Source organism: Pseudophryne corroboree (genome assembly GCF_028390025.1).
Source record: "Pseudophryne corroboree isolate aPseCor3 chromosome 11 unlocalized genomic scaffold, aPseCor3.hap2 SUPER_11_unloc_8, whole genome shotgun sequence".
Classification (NCBI taxonomy): domain Eukaryota; kingdom Metazoa; phylum Chordata; class Amphibia; order Anura; family Myobatrachidae; genus Pseudophryne; species Pseudophryne corroboree.
In genome coordinates this window covers 145,381-169,662 of record NW_026967484.1, presented here as the reverse complement: position 1 = coordinate 169,662, position 24,282 = coordinate 145,381, and the positions used below count along the sequence as shown (strand labels likewise).

The 24,282-nt window shown below is 46.5% G+C and overlaps 1 protein-coding gene across 1 annotated transcript in view; it reads left to right on the top strand.

Moving 5' to 3' along the window:
* Positions 1 to 24,282, top strand: part of LOC134982206 (neural-cadherin-like) — a 203,617-nt gene that overhangs the window by 114,972 nt on the left and 64,363 nt on the right. Inside the window, exons 15-19 of the mRNA XM_063948707.1 lie at positions 1,519 to 1,662; positions 3,364 to 3,647; positions 4,437 to 6,048; positions 20,368 to 20,461; positions 22,213 to 22,394. Coding sequence (XP_063804777.1) covers positions 1,519 to 1,662; positions 3,364 to 3,647; positions 4,437 to 6,048; positions 20,368 to 20,461; positions 22,213 to 22,394 — 2,316 coding nt within the window. The remainder of the gene's footprint in view (positions 1 to 1,518; positions 1,663 to 3,363; positions 3,648 to 4,436; positions 6,049 to 20,367; positions 20,462 to 22,212; positions 22,395 to 24,282) is intronic.

The window sequence follows — 24,282 nt, the reverse complement described above, 5'->3', positions numbered from 1 at the left end:
TTCCCTTATAGCTGCTGTTTATATTGTCATTTGCTGCCAATAGTGCCCCCCCTTCTCTTTTTTACCCTGATTCTGAAGCAGGACTGCAGGGGAGAGTCAGGGGGCCGTCCTTCCAGCGGAACTGTGAGGGAAAATGGCGCTTGTGTGCTGAGGAGATAGGCTCCGCCCCTTCACGACGTCCTTATCTCCCGCTTTTTTGTGTAAAAATGGCAGGGGTTAAAATACATCCATATAGCCCAGGAGCTATATGTGATGTATTCTTTTGCCACCTAAGGTATTATCATTTATATTGCGTCTCAGGGCGCTCCCCCCCAAGCGCCCTGCACCCTCAGTGACCGGAGTGTGAAGTGTGCTGAGAGCAATGGCGCACAGCTGCGGTGCTGTGCGCTACCTTAGTCTGAAGACAGGATTGTCTTCTGCCGCCGATTTCACCGGACCTCTTCGTCTCTTCTGACTCTGTAAGGGGGACGGCGGCGCGGCTCCGGTGATCCATCCAGGCTGTACCTGTGATCGTCCCTCTGGAGCTAATGTCCAGTAGCCTAAGAAGCCCAATCCACTCTGCACGCAGGTGAGTTCGCTTCTTCTCCCCTTAGTCCCACGATGCAGTGAGCCTGTTGCCAGCAGGACTCACTGAAAATAAAAAACCTATTTAAACTTTTATTCTAAGCAGCTCAGGAGTGCCACCTAGCATGCACCCTTCTCGTTCGGGCACAAAAATCTAACTGGGGCTTGGAGGAGGGTCATAGGGGGAGGAGCCAGTGCACACCACCTGATCCTAAAGCTTTTATTCTTGTGCCCTGTCTCCTGCGGAGCCGCTGTTCCCCATGGTCCTTACGGAGTCCCAGCATCCACTAGGACGTCAGAGAAATGCTGTTAGGATTATATAAAAAAAAATGTAAACAATAGTTTGCAAATCCTATCAGTTTGCTGTATAAAAACAATGCGTGAATATTCATTTAATAACGCTGAGATTGGAAGGGGTTGATTTGCCAATGGCATTATAAGGGGGGGAAAAAGGCTTCAAAGACATTTGTCTTAAAGACGCCATAAATGGAAAGTATAGAACTTGCGTTCCTGTAATGACATTGCTAATAATAAGATATATACGTGCAGACAGCGGAGTAAATCTAGACCACGCTGGGCTGCAGGCTACACAGATAAATACTATGAATATATAATGGTATTTAGCTGCCCAGGGAAGATGATGTGGAAATCGAGGGAAATTATCCTGTGTAAATGGTATTATTGGGGCATTAGACCCAAAATAAAAAGCCACTGACATCAGGAATCAGTTCTTCCCGTGTTATCCGTGGAGGGGAATTGATCATGACGTTTGTTTCATCTTCAAGAGCTTTTGGAATAATGCGGCTGTATAAATTGTTCCCAGCCTGGAGGGGTTGTTCCTGTATCGTCTGCATATTAGTTTTCATTTACCGCTCGTCTCGGCAGGCCGAGGAATTGTAGCTGACATAAGTGGCTCATTCAAGTATTTTAATTTCCTGCCTCTTGTCTCTGTAGACACGGCCTACGTGCGCATTTTTATCAGCGATGTCAACGATAACCAGCCGTCCTTCACTCAGCGCGCCTATTATGTGAGCGTGGACGAGGATCAGGATGTCGGATCCGTCGTGGTTACCGTGAGCGCTAATGACCCAGATGAAGGTGGCGTAAAGTTGGGGATCTATCATGTGATGTTCAGTTTATGGGGGCGCATGATCATAACCTTCCAGCTATTGTCAGATCTGGTGCCTTCTACGCTCTTAATGTCGCGCTTATATTCAGATTATCCCCAGTTCATCACGTTTTTCTAGGATCAATTATGTAGGTGATTAAAGCAAAAGTTATCTAGTAATGAATCATTTTTATTTAACAGTGGGTAATGACAGAAGTTTTCATGAAAACACCCCTGGAACTGGAGTTTGCTTTAAATAATAGAAACTGGCATCCTGCCCCCTTACTGATAGTCATTTCTGAATGGTGTTATACCTCCGCCCCCTTATAGAGGTGCCGCATGGATCTACCCATAGGCCCTCATTCCGAGTTGATCGCTCGCAAGGCGAATGTAGCAGAGTTACACACGCTAAGCCGCCGCCTACTGGGAGTGAATCTTAGCTTCGTAAAATTGCGACCGACGTACGCGCAATATTGCGATTACAAACGAGTTAGCAGTTTCTGAGTAGCTTCAGACTTACTCTGCCTGTGCGATCAGTTCAGTGCTTTTCGTTCCTGGCTGACGTCATAAACACACCCAGCGTTCGCCCAGGCACTCCCACCGTTTCTCCGGCCACTCCTGCGTTTTTTCCGGAAACGGTAGCGTTTCCAGCCACACGCCCCTAAAACGCCGTGCTTCCGCCCAGTAACACCCATTTCCTGTCAATCACAATGCGAACGTCGGAGCGATGAAAATGCCGTGAGTAAACTTACTTTCTTCATAGTAAAGTTACTTGGCGCAGTCGCAGTGCGAACATTGCGCATGCGCACTAAGAGAATTCTCACTGCGATGCGATGAAAAACTCCGAGCGAACAACTCGGAATGAGGGCCATAATCCCTTGCTGCTACTGCTTTCTCTTTAATGCAAATCTGACTTCTACTGCAGTGTGAATGGGTTCAAGACTTATAGGAAGGTTGTTACGCAATACAAAAGTTATATACAGTTGCGTATTATGCTCAAAATACAATATAATGCAGATCTCACACTGTATTGTAGTAGTAATTATCATCATCATCATCATAATATTTATCATAGAAGTCTTATTATACACCTGTTATCAATCTGTAAATGCTGAATGTTGAATTTGAGATGCCTGGATTAAGGGCCTGATTCATATTTGTAAGTAAAGCAAAAAAAAGTAAGCAATTGGGCAAAACCATGTGCACTGCAGGGGGGGGGGCAGATGTAACATGTGCAGAGAGAGGTAGATTTGGGTGGGTTATATTGTTTCTGTGCAGGGTAAATAATGGCTGCTTTATTTTTACACTGCAATTTAGATTTCAGTTTGACCACACCCCACCCAAATCTAACTCTCTCTGCACATGTTACATCTGCGCCCCCCCCCCCCTGCCACACCCCACCCATATCTAACTCTCTCTGCACATGTTACATATGCGCGCGCCCCCCCCCCCCCCCCCCCGCCACACCCCACCAAAATCTAACTCTCTCTGCACATGTTACATCTGCCCCTCCTGCCACACCCCACCCAAATCTAACTCTCTCTGCACTAGTCTTAGTAGTGCAACATGTAAGTATGGATTTCTGCCTCTCGTTATTTTGTGAGATGACTAAGACTTTATTTATTCTATTTGCCGCAAGTACTTTTTTCTATGAATAGTCCTGTGCGCTACAACCTTGTATTCTTCCTTAGGCATGAACGCCAACATCCGGTATCAAATCACAGCAGGGAACGTTGGGGGGGTTCTGGATGTGAACCCAGAAACAGGATCCATTTTGGTTGTCCACCCCCTGGATTACGAAGGCGTGAAAGTTTATGTCCTCACTCTGTTGGCGTCGGACGGGAAGTGGGAGGATTACGCTACAGTGACCATCAATGTCTTAAATCAAAATGATGAAGCTCCAGTCTTCTCTCTGAATGAGTACCGAGGAAGTATATCAGAGGGACTGGCTGTGCTACCAACGTTCGTGCTGCAGGTGAGGGTTCAGTCCGGTACAGGTCTACAGGTTACAGTTACTGGTCTATATGTAGCCATTACACATAATTCATGTTACCTATGAATGGAAGCTCAGCTGTCGGATGGTCCTGTTTAATTTCTAATAGATTTCTATTGTGTTTAATCCACAATGAGACTTAGTATTTAATAAACCTAATTAGTTTATCAATTTTGTTTTCAGGATCATTTAACCCTGTCTGCATATAACTGTTCAGCATACGTATGTATTTACAGATAGAAGAGTGTTGTGTCATGACATCACTTCCTGTGTGCAGTACCATTTCCTGTTAACGTCTCAATCATCCAATGGCGGTTTGAGCAGGGGCCTTTTTTTATTTTCAGATCTGTCCCAGTTAGCATCTGCTTAATGTAAAGTACAAGTGCTCAGTACTACTTCTGTATCCATCTAGAACTCAGCTGCCTACTCGCAATATATTTTTGAAAGTAAACTCCAATCCCGGCAAAGTAGATTTAATTTATGGTTACTCAAAGGGAATTTTCCACTTACAGATTATTTTCATTTATTGGTTATGACTGTAACTTTTACAATTCATGGTTAAATCCCCAGGCAAGAGGAATAACACCTTTTCCAGGTATAGAGGGAGCGTAGAAGGACAGTAGAAAGCAATGCAATGTAAAAGTTGCATGAGGGCTCATGTTAAACAATACATTAGTTATCTGGAGGTGGGGAGAACTCCAAGCATAAATTGCAACTATTACCAATAAACTGGTTTCACGTTAATGAATACTCCTTCTTATCACTGCCCAGGTTTCAGCCACTGATCCAGATCATGATGAACAGGGTGGTTTGAAGTACTCTCTTCATGGAACCGGTGCCGAGAACATATTTACCATCGATGAGAAGACGGGAAGTATCTTTGCGATGGAGACCCTGGACCGTGAGGAACACTCAGTTTGGAGATTTGTGGCACTGGCCACTGATGGTGAAGGTGATGGACTCACAGGCTTCACAGACGTAATAATTTATGTACAGGACATCAATGATAATGCTCCCAAGTTCATCTGTCCATTAAACATTTGCAATGCTAGCGTGGTAGAACATGCACCACCAAACACCTCAGTTATGGAGATGGCTGCCATAGATATAGACGACAAAAATCAAGGTCTAAATGCCATTTTAACCTACTCCATAGTGCCTGATCCATTAAATTTGTTGAGCTTAGAGATGTTTGCCATAAATCACAGTACTGGCTCCATTTATACAGCCCATGGTAATCTTGATAGAGAAGAGAATGATTCCTTCTTCATTGTGGTTGAAGTTCGAGATGGTGGTGGACTGTCCACCACTGGTACAGCAACAGTCACGATATTAGACATTAATGACAATGCCCCAAAATTTACTCAGGATATCTGGACTGCGGTCATCTTGGAGTCCAGTGAAGTCAACTCTAATGTCCTTCAAGTCTTTGCAACAGACATGGATATTGGGGACAATGCTTTGCTGACCTTTAGCATCATTGATGGAGATCCAGATCAGAAGTTTTCCATTGAGAACACTAGGAAAAATCACCAGGCGGAAATAAAACTGAAAAAAAGATTGGATTACGAGAACCCCCAAGAACGTTGGTTTAACCTCACAATTAAGGTGGAAGATCCAAATTTCTCCAGCACTTCCCAGTGTCTGATTGAATTACAAGACTGCAATGACCACTCTCCAGTCTTCAGTCCTTCACCGGTGCAAGTGGTCCCTTTTTATGAAAATATAACCGTAGGGAGCATAATCACACAAGTCACCGCATCTGATGCCGATTCTGGTAAAAATGGACAAATTACTTACAGTATTAGACACGATTCTGATGTTCTTGGTGAATTTGCTGTTGACCAAGTTGGCTCTATTATGGTAACAAAATCCCTGGACCGAGAAGTCCTTTCTCAATACACACTTGTCATTTTGGCAACTGATGAGGGTTCTCCGGCACAAACTGGCACAGTGACTGTGTTTCTTGACCTACTGGATGTCAACGATAATGGGCCGATGTTTGAGGGCATCTATAAACCTATAGTTTGGGAGAATGCACCCTGGCCCCAGACTATACGCGTGAACGAGAGCTCAAGTTTATTGCATGCTGTCGATCTGGACTCACCGGAGAATGGCCCACCTTTTCATTTCTCCCTGCCTACTGACCAACAGAATTTTTTCGACTTCCTTGTGGTGGATCATGGAGATAGCACAGCCTCAATTCAGACCCAGAGAGGCTTTGATAGAGAACAAGAGAAAGAGTTTCATCTCCCTGTGATTATAACGGATAGCGGGAGTCCACCGATGAGTTCTACGAACATGCTCACTATAACCATCAGTGATGAGAATGATAATGGTCACAAAGGAGGCCACAAGGAAATCTACATTTACACCAATGCAGGTAAGTAATAGAGATGAGCGCCTGAAATTTTTCGGGTTTTGTGTTTTGGTTTTGGGTTCGGTTCCGCGGCCGTGTTTTGGGTTCGAACGCGTTTTGGCAAAACCTCACCGAATTTTTTTTGTCGGATTCGGGTGTGTTTTGGATTCGGGTGTTTTTTTCCAAAAACACTAAAAAACAGCTTAAATCATAGAATTTGGGGGTCATTTTGATCCCAAAGTATTATTAACCTCAAAAACCATAATTTACACTCATTTTCAGTCTATTCTGAATACCTCACACCTCACAATATTATTTTTAATCCTAAAATTTGCACCGAGGTCGCTGTGTGAGTAAGATAAGCGACCCTAGTGGCCGACACAAACACCGGGCCCATCTAGGAGTGGCACTGCAGTGTCACGCAGGATGTCCCTTCCAAAAAACCCTCCCCAAACAGCACATGACGCAAAGAAAAAAAGAGGCGCAATGAGGTAGCTGTGTGAGTAAGATTAGCGACCCTAGTGGCCGACACAAACACCGGGCCCATCTAGGAGTGGCACTGCAGTGTCACGCAGGATGGCCCTTCCAAAAAACCCTCCCCAAACAGCACATGACGCAAAGAAAAAAAGAGGCGCAATGAGGTAGCTGTGTGAGTAAGATTAGCGACCCTAGTGGCCGACACAAACACCGGGCCCATCTAGGAGTGGCACTGCAGTGTCACGCAGGATGGCCCTTCCAAAAAACCCTCCCCAAACAGCACATGACGCAAAGAAAAAAAGAGGCGCAATGAGGTAGCTGACTGTGTGAGTAAGATTAGCGACCCTAGTGGCCGACACAAACACCGGGCCCATCTAGGAGTGGCACTGCAGTGTCACGCAGGATGGCCCTTCCAAAAAACCCTCCCCAAACAGCACATGACGCAAAGAAAAAAAGAGGCGCAATGAGGTAGCTGACTGTGTGAGTAAGATTAGCGACCCTAGTGGCCGACACAAACACCGGGCCCATCTAGGAGTGGCACTGCAGTGTCACGCAGGATGGCCCTTCCAAAAAACCCTCCCCAAACAGCACATGACGCAAAGAAAAAAAGAGGCGCAATGAGGTAGCTGTGTGAGTAAGATTAGCGACCCTAGTGGCCGACACAAACACCGGGCCCATCTAGGAGTGGCACTGCAGTGTCACGCAGGATGGCCCTTCCAAAAAACCCTCCCCAAACAGCACATGACGCAAAGAAAAAAAGAGGCGCAATGAGGTAGCTGACTGTGTGAGTAAGATTAGCGACCCTAGTGGCCGACACAAACACCGGGCCCATCTAGGAGTGGCACTGCAGTGTCACACAGGATGTCCCTTCCAAAAAACCCTCCCCAAACAGCACATGACGCAAAGAAAAAAAGAGGCGCAATGAGGTAGCTGTGTGAGTAAGATTAGCGACCCTAGTGGCCGACACAAACACCGGGCCCATCTAGGAGTGGCACTGCAGTGTCACGCAGGATGGCCCTTCCAAAAAACCCTCCCCAAACAGCACATGACGCAAAGAAAAAAAGAGGCGCAATGAGGTAGCTGTGTGAGTAAGATTAGCGACCCTAGTGGCCGACACAAACACCGGGCACATCTAGGAGTGGCACTGCAGTGTCACGCAGGATGTCCCTTCCAAAAAACCCTCCCCAAACAGCACATGACGCAAAGAAAAAAAGAGGCGCAATGAGGTAGCTGACTGTGTGAGTAAGATTAGCGACCCTAGTGGCCGACACAAACACCGGGCCCATCTAGGAGTGGCACTGCAGTGTCACGCAGGATGTCCCTTCCAAAAAACCCTCCCCAAACAGCACATGACGCAAAGAAAAAAAGAGGCGCAATGAGGTAGCTGACTGTGTGAGTAAGATTAGCGACCCTAGTGGCCGACACAAACACCGGGCCCATCTAGGAGTGGCACTGCAGTGTCACGCAGGATGTCCCTTCCAAAAAACCCTCCCCAAACAGCACATGACGCAAAGAAAAAAAGAGGCGCAATGAGGTAGCTGACTGTGTGAGTAAGATTAGCGACCCTAGTGGCCGACACAAACACCGGGCCCATCTAGGAGTGGCACTGCAGTGTCACGCAGGATGTCCCTTCCAAAAAACCCTCCCCAATCAGCACATGATGCAAAGAAAAAGAAAAGAAAAAAGAGGTGCAAGATGGAATTGTCCTTGGGCCCTCCCACCCACCCTTATGTTGTATAAACAAAACAGGACATGCACACTTTAACCAACCCATCATTTCAGTGACAGGGTCTGCCACACGACTGTGACTGATATGACGGGTTGGTTTGGACCCCCCCCAAAAAAGAAGCAATTAATCTCTCCTTGCACAAACTGGCTCTACAGAGGCAAGATGTCCACCTCATCTTCACCCTCCGATATATCACCGTGTACATCCCCCTCCTCACAGATTATCAATTCGTCCCCACTGGAATCCACCATCTCAGCTCCCTGTGTACTTTGTGGAGGCAATTGCTGCTGGTCAATGTCTCCGCGGAGGAATTGATTATAATTCATTTTAATGAACATCATCTTCTCCACATTTTCTGGATGTAACCTCGTACGCCGATTGCTGACAAGGTGAGCGGCGGCACTAAACACTCTTTCGGAGTACACACTTGTGGGAGGGCAACTTAGGTAGAATAAAGCCAGTTTGTGCAAGGGCCTCCAAATTGCCTCTTTTTCCTGCCAGTATAAGTACGGACTGTGTGACGTGCCTACTTGGATGCGGTCACTCATATAATCCTCCACCATTCTATCAATGTTGAGAGAATCATATGCAGTGACAGTAGACGACATGTCCGTAATCGTTGTCAGGTCCTTCAGTCCGGACCAGATGTCAGCATCAGCAGTCGCTCCAGACTGCCCTGCATCACCGCCAGCGGGTGGGCTCGGAATTCTGAGCCTTTTCCTCGCACCCCCAGTTGCGGGAGAATGTGAAGGAGGAGATGTTGACAGGTCGCGTTCCGCTTGACTTGACAATTTTGTCACCAGCAGGTCTTTCAACCCCAGCAGACCTGTGTCTGCCGGAAAGAGAGATCCAAGGTAGGCTTTAAATCTAGGATCGAGCACGGTGGCCAAAATGTAGTGCTCTGATTTCAACAGATTGACCACCCGTGAATCCTTGTTAAGCGAATTAAGGGCTGCATCCACAAGTCCCACATGCCTAGCGGAATCGCTCCCTTTTAGCTCCTTCTTCAATGCCTCCAGCTTCTTCTGCAAAAGCCTGATGAGGGGAATGACTTGACTCAGGCTGGCAGTGTCTGAACTGACTTCACGTGTGGCAAGTTCAAAGGGCATCAGAACCTTGCACAACGTTGAAATCATTCTCCACTGCACTTGAGACAGGTGCATTCCACCTACTATATCGTGCTCAATTGTATAGGCTTGAATGGCCTTTTGCTGCTCCTCCAACCTCTGAAGCATATAGAGGGTTGAATTCCACCTCGTTACCACTTCTTGCTTCAGATGATGGCAGGGCAGGTTCAGTAGTTTTTGGTGGTGCTCCAGTTTTCTGTACGTGGTGCCTGTACGCCGAAAGTGTCCCGCAATTCTTCTGGCCACCGACAGCATCTCTTGCACGCCCCTGTCGTTTTTTAAAAAATTCTGCACCACCAAATTCAAGGTATGTGCAAAACATGGGACGTGCTGGAATTGGCCCAGATTTAATGCACACACAATATTGCTGGCGTTGTCCGATGCCACAAATCCACAGGAGAGTCCAATTGGGGTAAGCCATTCCGCGATGATCTTCCTCAGTTGCCGTAAGAGGTTTTCAGCTGTGTGCGTATTCTGGAAAGCGGTGATACAAAGCGTAGCCTGCCTAGGAAAGAGTTGGCGTTTGCGAGATGCTACTACTGGTGCCGCCGCTGCTGTTCTTGCGGCGGGAGTCCATACATCTACCCAGTGGGCTGTCACAGTCATATAGTCCTGACCCTGCCCTGCTCCACTTGTCCACATGTCCGTGGTTAAGTGGACATTGGGTACAGCTGCATTTTTTAGGACACTGGTGACTCTTTTTCTGAGGTCTGTGTACATTTTCGGTATCGCCTGCCTAGAGAAATGGAACCTAGATGGTATTTGGTACCGGGGACACAGTACCTCCAACAAGTCTCTAGTTGGCTCTGCAGTAATGATGGATACCGGAACCACGTTTCTCACCACCCAGGATGCCAAGGCCTCAGTTATCCGCTTTGCAGTAGGATGACTGCTGTGATATTTCATCTTCCTCGCAAAGGACTGTTGAACAGTCAATTGCTTACTGGAAGTAGTACAAGTGGGCTTACGACTTCCCCTCTGGGATGACCATCGACTCCCAGCGGCAACAACAGCAGCGCCAGCAGCAGTAGGCGTTACACGCAAGGATGCATCGGAGGAATCCCAGGCAGGAGAGGACTCGTCAGAATTGCCAGTGACATGGCCTGCAGGACTATTGGCATTCCTGGGGAAGGAGGAAATTGACACTGAGGGAGTTGGTGGGGTGGTTTGCGTGAGCTTGGTTACAAGAGGAAGGGATTTACTGGTCAGTGGACTGCTTCCGCTGTCACCCAAAGTTTTTGAACTTGTCACTGACTTATTATGAATGCGCTGCAGGTGACGTATAAGGGAGGATGTTCCGAGGTGGTTAACGTCCTTACCCCTACTTATTACAGCTTGACAAAGGGAACACACGGCTTGACACCTGTTGTCCGCATTTCTGGTGAAATACCTCCACACCGAAGAGCTGATTTTTTTGGTATTTTCACCTGGCATGTCAACGGCCATATTCCTCCCACGGACAACAGGTGTCTCCCCGGGTGCCTGACTTAAACAAACCACCTCACCATCAGAATCCTCCTGGTCAATTTCCTCCCCAGCGCCAGCAACACCCATATTCTCCTCATCCTGGTGTACTTCAACACTGACATCTTCAATCTGACTATCAGGAACTGGACTGCGGGTGCTCCTTCCAGCACTTGCAGGGGGCGTGCAAATGGTGGAAGGCGCATGCTCTTCACGTCCAGTGTTGGGAAGGTCAGGCATCGCAACCGACACAATTGGACTCTCCTTGTGGATTTGGGATTTCAAAGAACGCACAGTTCTTTGCGGTGCTTTGCCTTTTGCCAGCTTGAGTCTTTTCAGTTTTCTAGCGAGAGGCTGAGTGCTTCCATCCTCATGTGAAGCTGAACCACTAGCCATGAACATAGGCCAGGGCCTCAGCCGTTCCTTGCCACTCCGTGTGGTAAATGGCATATTGGCAAGTTTACGCTTCTCCTCCGACAATTTTATTTTAGGTTTTGGAGTCCTTTTTTTACTGATATTTGGTGTTTTGGTTTTGACATGCTCTGTACTATGCCATTGGGCATCGGCCTTGGCAGACGACGTTGCTGGCATTTCATCGTCTCGGCCATGACTAGTGGCAGCAGCTTCAGCACGAGGTGGAAGTGGATCTTGATCTTTCCCTAATTTTGGAACCTCAACATTTTTGTTCTCCATATTTTAATAGGCACAACTAAAAGGCACCTCAGGTAAACAATGGAGATGGATGGATTGGATACTAGTATACAATTATGGACGGGCTGCCGAGTGCCGACACAGAGGTAGCCACAGCCGTGAACTACCGCACTGTACTGTGTCTGCTGCTAATATATAGACTGGTTGATAAAGAGGTAGTATACTCGTAACTAGTATGTATGTATAAAGAAAGAAAAAAAAACCACGGTTAGGTGGTATATACAATTATGGACGGGCTGCCGAGTGCCGACACAGAGGTAGCCACAGCCGTGAACTACCGCACTGTACTGTGTCTGCTGCTAATATATAGACTGGTTGATAAAGAGATAGTATACTCGTAACTAGTATGTATGTATAAAGAAAGAAAAAAAAACCACGGTTAGGTGGTATATACAATTATGGACGGGCTGCCGAGTGCCGACACAGAGGTAGCCACAGCCGTGAACTACCGCACTGTACTGTGTCTGCTGCTAATATATAGACTGGTTGATAAAGAGATAGTATACTCGTAACTAGTATGTATGTATAAAGAAAGAAAAAAAAACCACGGTTAGGTGGTATATACAATTATGGACGGGCTGCCGAGTGCCGACACAGAGGTAGCCACAGCCGTGAACTACCGCACTGTACTGTGTCTGCTGCTAATATATAGACTGGTTGATAAAGAGATAGTATACTCGTAACTAGTATGTATGTATAAAGAAAGAAAAAAAAACCACGGTTAGGTGGTATATACAATTATGGACGGGCTGCCGAGTGCCGACACAGAGGTAGCCACAGCCGTGAACTACCGCACTGTACTGTGTCTGCTGCTAATATATAGACTGGTTGATAAAGAGATAGTATACTCGTAACTAGTATGTATGTATAAAGAAAGAAAAAAAAACCACGGTTAGGTGGTATATACAATTATGGACGGGCTGCCGAGTGCCGACACAGAGGTAGCCACAGCCGTGAACTACCGCACTGTACTGTGTCTGCTGCTAATATATAGACTGGTTGATAAAGAGATAGTATACTCGTAACTAGTATGTATGTATAAAGAAAGAAAAAAAAACCACGGTTAGGTGGTATATACAATTATGGACGGGCTGCCGAGTGCCGACACAGAGGTAGCCACAGCCATGAACTACCGCACTGTACTGTGTCTGCTGCTAATATATAGACTGGTTGATAAAGAGATAGTATACTCGTAACTAGTATGTATGTATAAAGAAAGAAAAAAAAACCACGGTTAGGTGGTATATACAATTATGGACGGGCTGCCGAGTGCCGACACAGAGGTAGCCACAGCCGTGAACTACCGCACTGTACTGTGTCTGCTGCTAATATATAGACTGGTTGATAAAGAGATAGTATACTCGTAACTAGTATGTATGTATAAAGAAAGAAAAAAAAACCACGGTTAGGTCACTGGTATATACAATTATGGACGGGCTGCCGAGTGCCGACACAGAGGTAGCCACAGCCGTGAACTACCGCACTGTACTGTGTCTGCTGCTAATATAGACTGGTTGATAAAGAGATAGTATACTACTAATATTATATACTGGTGGTCAGGTCACTGGTCACTAGTCACACTGGCAGTGGCACTCCTGCAGCAAAAGTGTGCACTGTTTAATTTTAATATAATATTATGTACTCCTGGCTCCTGCTATAACCTATAACTGGCACTGCAGTAGTGCTCCCCAGTCTCCCCCACAATTATAAGCTGTGTGAGCTGAGCAGTCAGACAGATATATAATATATATAGATGATGCAGCACACTGGCCTGAGCCTGAGCAGTGCACACAGATATGGTATGTGACTGAGTCACTGTGTGCTGTGTATCGCTTTTTTCAGGCAGAGAACGGATTATAAATAAAAGTGGTGGTCACTGGTCACTATCAGCAAAACTCTGCACTGTACACTACTGAGTACTCCTAATGCTCCCCAAAATTAGTAAATCAAGTGTCTCTCTAATCTATTCTAATTCTAAACGGAGAGGACGCCAGCCACGTCCTCTCCCTATCAATCTCAATGCACGTGTGAAAATGGCGGCGACGCGCGGCTCCTTATATAGAATCCGAGTCTCGCGATAGAATCCGAGCCTCGCGAGAATCCGACAGCGTCATGATGACGTTCGGGCGCGCTCGGGTCAACCGAGCAAGGCGGGAAGATCCGAGTCGCTCGGACCCGTGAAAAAAAACATGAAGTTCTGGCGGGTTCGGATTCAGAGAAACCGAACCCGCTCATCTCTAGTAAGTAAGAGTATTAATTTAAGGTACAAGAGGATTCCAAACCTAAAACTAATCACATAAGGAATATATTATATAACTGTGCTAGTTTATAGATTAAGCAGCCACCAAATATTGGTCTTGTATAGATTTGGGCCACTGAGGTCCACACTCCAACTATGTTCTGTTTTGTTATAAGTTGTGCAAATACCTAGCATTAAATGCTGAGGACTGCTTTTCACAGTGGCTGCAGGGGAATCTGTGGAGCAGGGATGGGTGTGGGCTGGTACCATACAGGTTGGCATCTGCATAATTAATGCAGAATATATACATTTTAGGAATATAAACTTGACCCCTATATGGTTGTTAGGGACAGTACGTTGAAAAAAAGCAAATATCAGTGAAATGGAAAAGAAAACAGAAGCTCCGTTCCATAGTGCAGAGCAGGTTTTATGCTTTTAATTATTTAAAATTGCCTAAGGGAAGGTAAAACAGACATTTGTGCAAAGTGAACTTTATCCCTCAAAGGAACGGGTGTTCTAAGAATTAGTGGCCTGTGGGCAGACGTCAAACTTGATCTCCCCCATTCTCCTCTTGTTACATAGGGTATGATTCTATATGTGACATACTGTATAGGGTATGCTTCTGAGATGGACGCAGCGCTGATGTCACATGCAAATGGGTGGAGGAAAGTGGTCCATGGAGAAGGTTAGGAGGAAGAGAGATGGAGGTGGTATGAGGAGAAGGATAGAGGAGGAAGAGAGAAGGAGGTGGTATGAGGAGGAGGAGGAGGAGGAGGAGGAGGAGGAGGAGGAGGAGGAGGAGGAGGAAACGAGATGGAGGTGGTATGAGAAGGATAGAGGAGGAAGAGAGATGAAGGTGGTATGAGGAGAAGGATAGAGGAGGAAGAGAGATGGAGGTTGTATGAGAAGGATAGAGGAGGAAGAGAGATGGAGGTGGTATGAGGAGAAGGATAGAGGAGGAAGAGAGATGGAGGTTGTATGAGGAGAAGGATAGAGGAGGAAGAGAGATGGAGGTTGTATGAGGAGAAGGATAGAGGAGGAAGAGAGATGGAGGTGGTATGAGGAGAAGGATAGAGGAGGAAGAGAGATGGAGGTTGTATGAGAAGGATAGAGGAGGAAGAGAGATGGAGGTGGTATGAGGAGAAGGATAGAGGAGGAAGAGAGATGGAGGTTGTATGAGAAGGATAGAGGAGGAAGAGAGATGGAGGTGGTATGAGGAGAAGGATAGAGGAGGAAGAGAGATGGAGGTTGTATGAGAAGGATAGAGGAGGAAGAGAGATGGAGGTGGTATGAGGAGAAGGATAGAGGAGGAAGAGAGATGGAGGTTGTATGAGGAGAAGGATGGAGGAGGAAGAGAGATGGAGGTTGTATGAGGAGAAGGATAGAGGAGGAAGAGAGATGGAGGTTGTGTGAGGAGAAGGATAGAGGAGGAAGAGAGATGGAGGTGGTATGAGGAGAAGGATAGAGGAGGAAGAGAGATGGAGGTGGTATGAGGAGAAGGATAGAGGAGGAAGGTGGATGAGGATATAGAAAGGAAGAAAGAAGGATGATGTAGGTGGGGGATAAAGAAGGGGATGGAGTAGTGTAACTTCACTTTATGGCTGTCTGTTCCCATGGTATAGCTGGGTCTCATTGAGCGCCCTCCATGGCGCAGAGCCTGCAGAACTGATCCATTGTACTGTAGGGAAGAGGCAATAACATGCCATTGATGCAGTAAAGGAGGCAGGGATCAGATACCTCAGGCAGGTACATAGATGTACGATACTGTTTGTAACTAGGAAACTCTCTGTGTAGTGTGGTGGACACTAGGATACTCTCTGTGTAGCGTGGTGGACACTAGGATACTCTCTGTGTAGCGTGGTGGACACTAGGATACTCTCTGTGTAGCGTGGTGGACACTAGGATACTCTCTGTGTAGCGTGGTGGACACTAGGATACTCTCTGTGTAGCGTGGTGGACACTAGGATACTCTCTGTGTAGCGTGGTGGACACTAGGATACTCTCTGTGTAGTGTGGTGGACACTAGGATACTCTCTGTGTAGCGTGGTGGACACTAGGATACTCTCTGTTTTGTGTAGCAGTCACTATGATGCTGTTTTCTATAGCAGTTAATAGGATACATTTTGAATTGTACAGTGACCACTAGGTTGCTCCTTGTATGTTGGTCATTAGGATGCCCTCTGCATTGTGTGTGTGTCCCTCACTATTACGCTTTCTATTATTGGCGGTCACTGGAATGCTCTCTGTACTGCTCTATTCTGTCAGACAGGAAGCTTACCGACTCAGGACAAGAGGCTGATCTGTTGAGGGCACTTAATATTGGGATTTGTTCCTTGGATGATGGCTGCCACCATTAAGGATACCCAATGTCAAGGCCTGACCTCTCAGATAAACTTTGGACTATAGGTCAGGGTCCCTATCCCCTCTACCACCATGCCAATGAAAAACAAATGAACATTTTACTGGCCCTCTAGGTGCAGGGTGGGCCCATGAGGCTCACTGACACCCTTAACTCATAGTGCAACACAACCTGCACCCATGGGGGATACACCTCTGCTTACCTGTCTTACTGAGCCTGGCACACTAGAGGGGTGTGTACCCTGTAGCGCCACCCAGGGCACAGGGATTTTGTTCTGTGACGTCACGTGTGCCGTAGTTTATCGGCCCAAGGGGCATAGGTACAATACTAGAGGACACTGGGCCCACACATTATGATTATGGCAAGTGATGGGATGTACAGGATACACTCAGCTCGTTCAGACAAGACAGCAGATATAGGGCCTGATTCCGTCTAGATAGACACCTCCTGCATGCATCTGCGAGGATCCGACGAGTGCTGCGTCAGAGAACGTAGCCTTGGAGCACCATCGCGACCATTGATCGCAATTCACAATGTTTGTAGCCACTGGCCAGTCTGCGTAAGCTGAATCGTACTCGGGGTGGCCATAGGATCTGGACACTCGGGTCCAGGAAGTCTCCATCCAACAACACAAACTCTGGACCCATCACGCCTTCAAACGGGTGGTCTTCAGTATGCCGACTGTCGGGATCCCGGCGCACAGTATACCGGCGCCGGAATCCCGACAGCCGGCATACTGACACTTGTTCTCCCTCGTGGGGGGTCCACGACCCCCCTGGAGGGAGAATAAAATGGCGTGCACTGTGCCTGCAGCGTGGCGAGCCCGCAAGGGGCTCATTTGCGGTCGCCACGCTGTTGGTATGCCGGTGGTTGGGCTCCCGGCGCCGGTATACTGGTCGCCGGGAGCCCGGCCGCCGGCATACCATGCTACACCCCTTCAAACAATGTGGTTGGGACACAAATATGAATCAGGTCCGTGGACTGTATTTGTGAGATACATTAACTCTGTAAAACAGGTTTTTCTTCCCCAGGAGAGTTTATAAATCATCTCCGCTGTGCAAATTATTTTCTATTTTATTTTCTACCCCCTGAGCTTTTGCCATTTTAAATACGTAAAAAAGACTGAGCAAATAAATCGGCTGGGCGAGCGTTCAGAAAATAACCTGACTTATTTAATTCCTCATCCTATACGCCATGCATCCAACTGGCATTCTAAATTATATCGTCTTTTTTTCCCCCTGCCTTGTGAATCACCTAAAATAACGGCTCCCTCATCTCATTCCTCTCTCCTCGTTCCAGTACATGACAGTGAAATGCAGGATTTCTCTGTCCCAAATGCATTATTTTGCATTTATTGGCATTCAAATGCAGCGGTCACCCTTTCAGTCGTTCCTCTAATTTACTGAAACCATTAATCTTGATGTTTCACTCCCCTGGAACGTCAGCGCTGCTCCAAGGATATATTTACTCTAATGGTTGGAGACTGCTATAATGTGATTCAGTTTTTGAACTGTACTTCAACCTGATTATACAGAAACACAAACACAACGCCGCAACAAAACATTTTCTTTTTGAAAAATAAAGGTCAGCGTGGAGTTCCGACACACCAGCTGACAGTAACGAACGCGTATACGCTGACATGGCGCAATAAGGAAGAAACAAAACAACAAAAGAAAACAACTGAGGGGTAAATTTACTAAGGTGGGAGTTTTTTAGAACTGGTGATGTTGCCTATAGCAACCAATCAGATTCTATCTATTATCTTCTAGAAGCAGCTTGATAAATGTTAAGTAGAATCAGATTGGTTGCTATGGGCAACATCACTAGTTCTAAAAAACTCCCACCTTAGTAAATTTACCCGAGAGTGTGTGCGTTTCTAAAGTGCATTCAGAGAATCTTTTTGTTAAGTAGGTTAATGGCATGTAAAATATATGAGCTATGAATCTGTAGCGTCCTCGCACAACATGGATTGTTTGTGACAGAATTAGCCGTAAGTAACCCGTTTCCGCAGTGGACATTGGTAGGAATTAATATTTATATCCGGAGCCTCTTTTTGTTGTCACGCTGCTTTCATGCTTTGTTGAGTTGATAAATTTGGGAAGATGGGACAAGAGCGGGTTATAATAATTAATAGAATGTTATTAAATTCAGAGTTGTTTTATGTTCGGCTGCTAGAGTATTACAGGTATTATAATTCCAATGGAATAAATTACTTTTACTGCTTGTTTTGCTTTTATTTTTAACTACAGTATCTGGGAAACCAGAGCAGACCTGGTAAAGTGCTGAAGGAAATACCCGGGTGTAAATAGGGCGATACGGCACGTTATTCTGGACCCTACCGGTGGGCGACCTGTGTGCTTGGTGTGTGAAAGTCACTCCCACATGTGCGCGGTTGACCGTTGTTTTCTGTATTGCGTCTGAGCCTGATTGCGCACAGAGACGCAGCACAGAATTGGACGCATAGGGCTAAATTTACTAACGCTTCTAAAACAGAGAAATGGTGATGTTGCCCATAGCAACCAATCACATGCTGCCTATAATTTCTCTATTGCCTTATAGAAAATTACAGCATCTAATTGGTTGCTAAGGGCAACATCACGATTTCTCTCTTTTAGAAGCCGATGTGGGCGTGTCTATGCTAGTGTCTGCATTCAAAGACGCACAGCCGCCCACTCAGGAGGCCGTACTTGGACAAAGAAGCTGCACCCGCCGTAGGGAACGTTTGGCTGGTGAGACCATTGGTGCGGCTAAATACACACAATGACGGAAATGCATCGGCTTAAGATGCTGCAAGTGACCGTCTCAGCTGTTTAAAAATTGGAAGCGGCATTAGCATCTGTGTCCTGCACTGAATCGGACCACGATGAGGCCGGGATGGGTTTCTAAGGGCATTAGAAATAACACTCGTCCTCCTCCCCCTCCCGTCATCCCCAGGACCAGTCTATACACAATGTGTGACTGTGGCCTACAAGATACAGCGGCATCTCTATGTACCCTAAAACAGGCCCTGCTCACCAGAGCCGGCCCTAGGCATAGGCAAACTAGGCAAATGCCTGTGTGCTGTGGCTCCCTGGGGCGCCTCAGGGGGTGGTCTTCAGTATGCCGGCGGTCGGGCTCCCGGCGCCCAGCATACCGGCGCCGGGAGCCCGACAGCCGGCATACCGACACTTATTCCCCCTCGTGGGGGTCCATGACCCCCCTGGAGGGAGAATAAAATAGTGTGGCGCGCGTAGCGCACCACCGTGCCCGTAGCGTGGCGAGCGCAGCGAGCCCACAAGGGGCTCATTTGCGCTCGCCACACTGTCGGTAAGCCGGCGGCCGGCATCCCGGCATCCCGGCGCCGGTATGCTGGTCGCCGGGAGGCCGGCCGCCGGCAGATCGTAGTGAACCCGCCTCAGGACACGTGCGGGGGGGCCTTGGATTGGTGGTCCAGGACCAATTCAAGTTATTTATAGTCAATGTCATTGGCAGACGCCAGCACTGGTTTTGCCTATCATAAAATACGTGCACACACAGAAGCAAATCCTGTCCCCCACCATATAACTGATCCTAAGGATGATAGATAGATAGATAGATAGATAGATAGATAGATAGATAGATAGACTATTTTTTTTAAACCCCCACTCTGACACGTTAAGGGGGGTTAAAGGGGCCCAGAGATATCAGTGTGCTGGGCCCCAAGATTTCTGTTTCTGGCCCTGACCCTAACCCAGACCCCTAAACTTACCCTAATGTCTTAACCCCAAAGGGTGCCGTGCTTTATGAATCAAACCTATTACATGCAGGTATCTCTCTCTCTCTTTCTCTCTCTCTCTCTCTCTCTCTCTCTATATATATACCATTTTTTTTAAACCCCTCTCTGCCAAGTAAAGGGGGGTTGCATGGGCCTCAGAGTTATCAGTGTACCGGGCCCCAAGACTTCTGTTGCCGGCCCTGATCACAGGAGGCGTGGACATGCACCCTTAGAAACACCCCCAGAAAAAATAGTTAATTAAGCGCCTCATGGCCGCACTGCAGCCCGGCACACCGCCGCGTGTACAGAGCTGAGGAGAAGAGCAGCAGCTGCCAGGTAAGAGGGGGTGGGGGGCCTGGGTCCCCACTGTGCCCCTCCATCAGACCTGGGCCCGGCTACTTAGTACCCTCTCTCCTCCCCTCTGTTTGGCAGCTGTTATCCAGGAAGGTTCTCTCCGAGAAATGATTGCGAATGACCCCATTATTTGTTGTTTCCTCCGCACAGCGTCTCCTTCCCAGGTGGAGATTGGAAAGGTCTTTGCTCCAGATGAAGACGACTGGAATAATAAAACCTATACAGCCGCCTCGGAGATGCCTGCGTAAGCTCCATGCCACAACTCACACTCACAGAGGGGAAGAGTGGTTTATGTCCATCCATATCATGCGCCACCCCCCAGCCACAAACCTCTCATCAGCTCCTCCATCCACTTCATGACATCACGCGGTACTCATCCCCACACCGTCTGTCTGGTCACCACCTCATATCACTCCTAGGTCCCGCTTATGAAGCTCCTTACACCGCCTGACCATTGCCTCCCAACCTGCACTCATCCAAGTGCTCACTCAATAACCACCCTGTTTACTACAGCTGACACCTCCTCTGGGTACTACCAGCTATAGCCCCAATCTCCTTTCCGAGTCCCAGATTTACCCTGTCCTTCTACACCAGGGGTTACCTAATAAAGGTCTTCTAGTGTGAAGTACAGGGGCAAAAGTGGATTGTCCAAACATTGATTTTCCATCCTCATATAACGTTCATTTAGCAGTCAGTACATGGCCTCCAGCAACGTTGATTAGATGTAATGGCTTCTGAGTTTCGTTTCCTTTTGCCGTATCTTTGTATCACCAGACAATCCGTTTTCATTGCCGTCGTAAACGACACAAAATCGCTCTGTGAATGCAGTTGTAACCCAATGCAAAAAATCTAAATCTGCCTCATGATACAAATGCATGGCGGAGAGCACAGACTTCTTATTTAGAAAGTTACAAGCCAATACATTTATGTTGACCACCCCTTTAAAATCAGATGATAGTTCCAAGATACAGTAACAATTCATGAGAACGTCTCTGTATTGTGCGATATTCATTGGAAAATATTGTGCCCAGTTTCTAATGTCTACATCTATTTTCCAGTAGATGCTCGGTAATAATATCACGCACCGGAGAACAATAAAAGATAAATACTGAAAATATACATCTCATGCTCATATGTTCTTTCACTATTAGATCCTGTACAGATGTGTCCTCATACACTAATGCTGCAGTCGCAATAAACAGCCCTTCTGGGTGCGCCAGGTCCCTCACAAGTCAGCTTGCGCTGAGAGTCTTGATCGCAAAGGGATTGCGACAATCCACTCACATACAAGTGTCGTGCCAAATTAATCAGTGCCGTCTTGTGAGGCTGTTTGACGCAAAAAGATGCTAAGCACAAGCCAGGTAGCACAGAACCTATCAGCTCTCTGGCGCAAGGCGTCTCACGCCACATGGCTTATTGAGGCTAGGTGTTCAGATGTGTCCTTCATCTTGTTGCGCCTAGTCATCAGCGCGTTTACCAGCGCTGGACATCTTTTTGTCCGAAAATGTGCCTTATTCGCATTTCTATGCAAATAGAACACACAAGGAGACTGTGTGCAACTATGGCTGCATCTGCATGCGAACGTTACAGTGTGAAAACACTGTAGTGTAGCATTTCGTATGCAGATACAGCTGCAGTCGCACACAGAATATAGGCATGCTGCATATCATTGCAGAGTCAGAGTCTGCTTGTGCAACGCCCGATGTTAGCAGAGTTACACGGTTACACCAGCTCATTCACGCCAGACATGGCGCATTGAGGCTAAATGTATGAGGACACATATGTGTATATCCATTTTGTTGCACTTTGCGCAGCTAATCCTCTGGTGCTGTTTGGTACGACAAGCACAAAAAAAAGTGGGTTCCCGGCTCCGGAACAAACTTTTGCCTATCGCCCCATCTAAAATGAAGGACCATATGCAAAAGACATTGAATTGCTTTGTAACACTAATATCCCAATACTCTGTTAATCCTACTGTGTATTCTTCTTGTTTAGGCACTTTCTATTGGACCATACCACAGGGACTCTGCTGATGGAGAACAGCGACCAAGGAACTTACAATCTAACGGTCAACGTTTCAGACGGCATTTGGCCAGATGTTACATCTACTGTGCAAATTCATGTAAAAGATTTAACGAGCGAGGCCATCTCCAGCTCCATATCTCTGGCACTAACAGGTATGGAGACACTTTTACACTGATCCGGCTTCACATTCCATCCTAAGACTTCACATTCCATTCCACCCTAAGACTTCACATTCCACCCTAAGACTTCACATTCCATCCAACACATTCCATCCAAAGACTTCACATTCCATTCCACCCTAGGACTTCACATTCCATCCATAGACTTCACAATCCATCCAAAGACTTCACATTCCATCCAAAGACTTCACATTCCATCCAAAGACTTCACATTCCATTCATAGACTTCACATTCCATCCAAAGACTTCACATTCCATCCAACACATTCCATCCTTAGACTTCACATTCCATCCTTAGACTTCACATTCCACCCTTAGACTTCACATTCCATCCTTAGACTTCACATTCCACCCTTAGACTTCACATTCCATCCTTAGACTTCACATTCCATCCAAAGACTTCACATTCCATCTAAAGACTTCACATTCCATCTAAAGACTTCACATTTCATCCAAAGACTTCACATTCCATCCAAAGACTTCACATTCCATTCCACCCTAAGAGTTCACATTCCACCCTAAGACTTCACATTCCACCCTAAGACTTCACATTCCACCCTAAGACTTCACATTCCATCCAAAGACTTCACATTCCATCCAAAGACTTCACATTTCATCCAAAGACTTCACATTTCATCCAAAGACTTCACATTTCATCCAAAGACTTCACATTCCATTCCACCCTAAGAGTTCACATTCCATCCAAAGACTTCACATTCCATTCCACCCTAAGACTTCACATTCCACCCTAAGACTTCACATTCCACCCTAAGACTTCACATTCCATCCATAGACTTCACATTCCATCCAAAGACTTCACATTCCATCCAAAGACTTCACATTCCATCCAAAGACTTCACATTCCATTCCACCCTAAGACTTCACATTCCACCCTAAGACTTCACATTCCCTCCAACACATTCCATCCAAAGACTTCACATTCCATTCCACCCTAAGACTTCACATTCCAAAGACTTCACATTCCATCCATAGACTTCACATTCCATCCAAAGACTTCACATTCCATTCCACCCAAAGACTTCACATTCCACCCTAACACTTCACATTCCATCCAAATACTTCACATTCCACCCTAACACTTCACATTCCATCCAAAGACTTCACATTCCACCCAAAGACTTCACATTCCACCCAAAGACTTCACATTCCACCCTAACACTTCACATTCCACCCAAAGACTTCACATTCCACCCTAACACTTCACATTCCACCCTAACACTTCACATTCCACCCTAACACTTCACATTCCACCCTAACACTTCACATTCCATTCCACCCTAAGACTTCACATTCCACCCTAAGACTTCACATTCCACCCTAAGACTTCACATTCACCCTAACACTTCACATTCCACCCTAACACTTCACATTCCATCCAAAGACTTCACATTCCACCCTAAGACTTCACATTCCACCCTAACACTTCACATTCCACCCTAACACTTCACATTCCAACCACCGTTTACACATTTTCTTTCTTCAGCCCCAACCGCTTCATTTTTTGTAAGCATGAACCATATCATCCCTTTGTCCTCGTCCCCTCGTAACCGCTAAATGTGGGGACAGGGAGAGGTGGGGAGTGTAAAATCATGAATGGGATAATGTATCTTCTACGTACGATGATGAGAATATTCAAAGTTCCGAGTGAGGTTTGTCACCGTATAAAGGATGAGAATATGGGAACTTTTCTACAGTAACTTCCAATATCCTAATACGGTGCAGATGCCATTTCCTAGTAGTAACTGCATTTTTAAAAACCTGCAATAATATGGACAGAATATAACTTAGTTATAATGTACATTGGAATTCAGTTACTTTCAAAACATGAAGAATATACAGA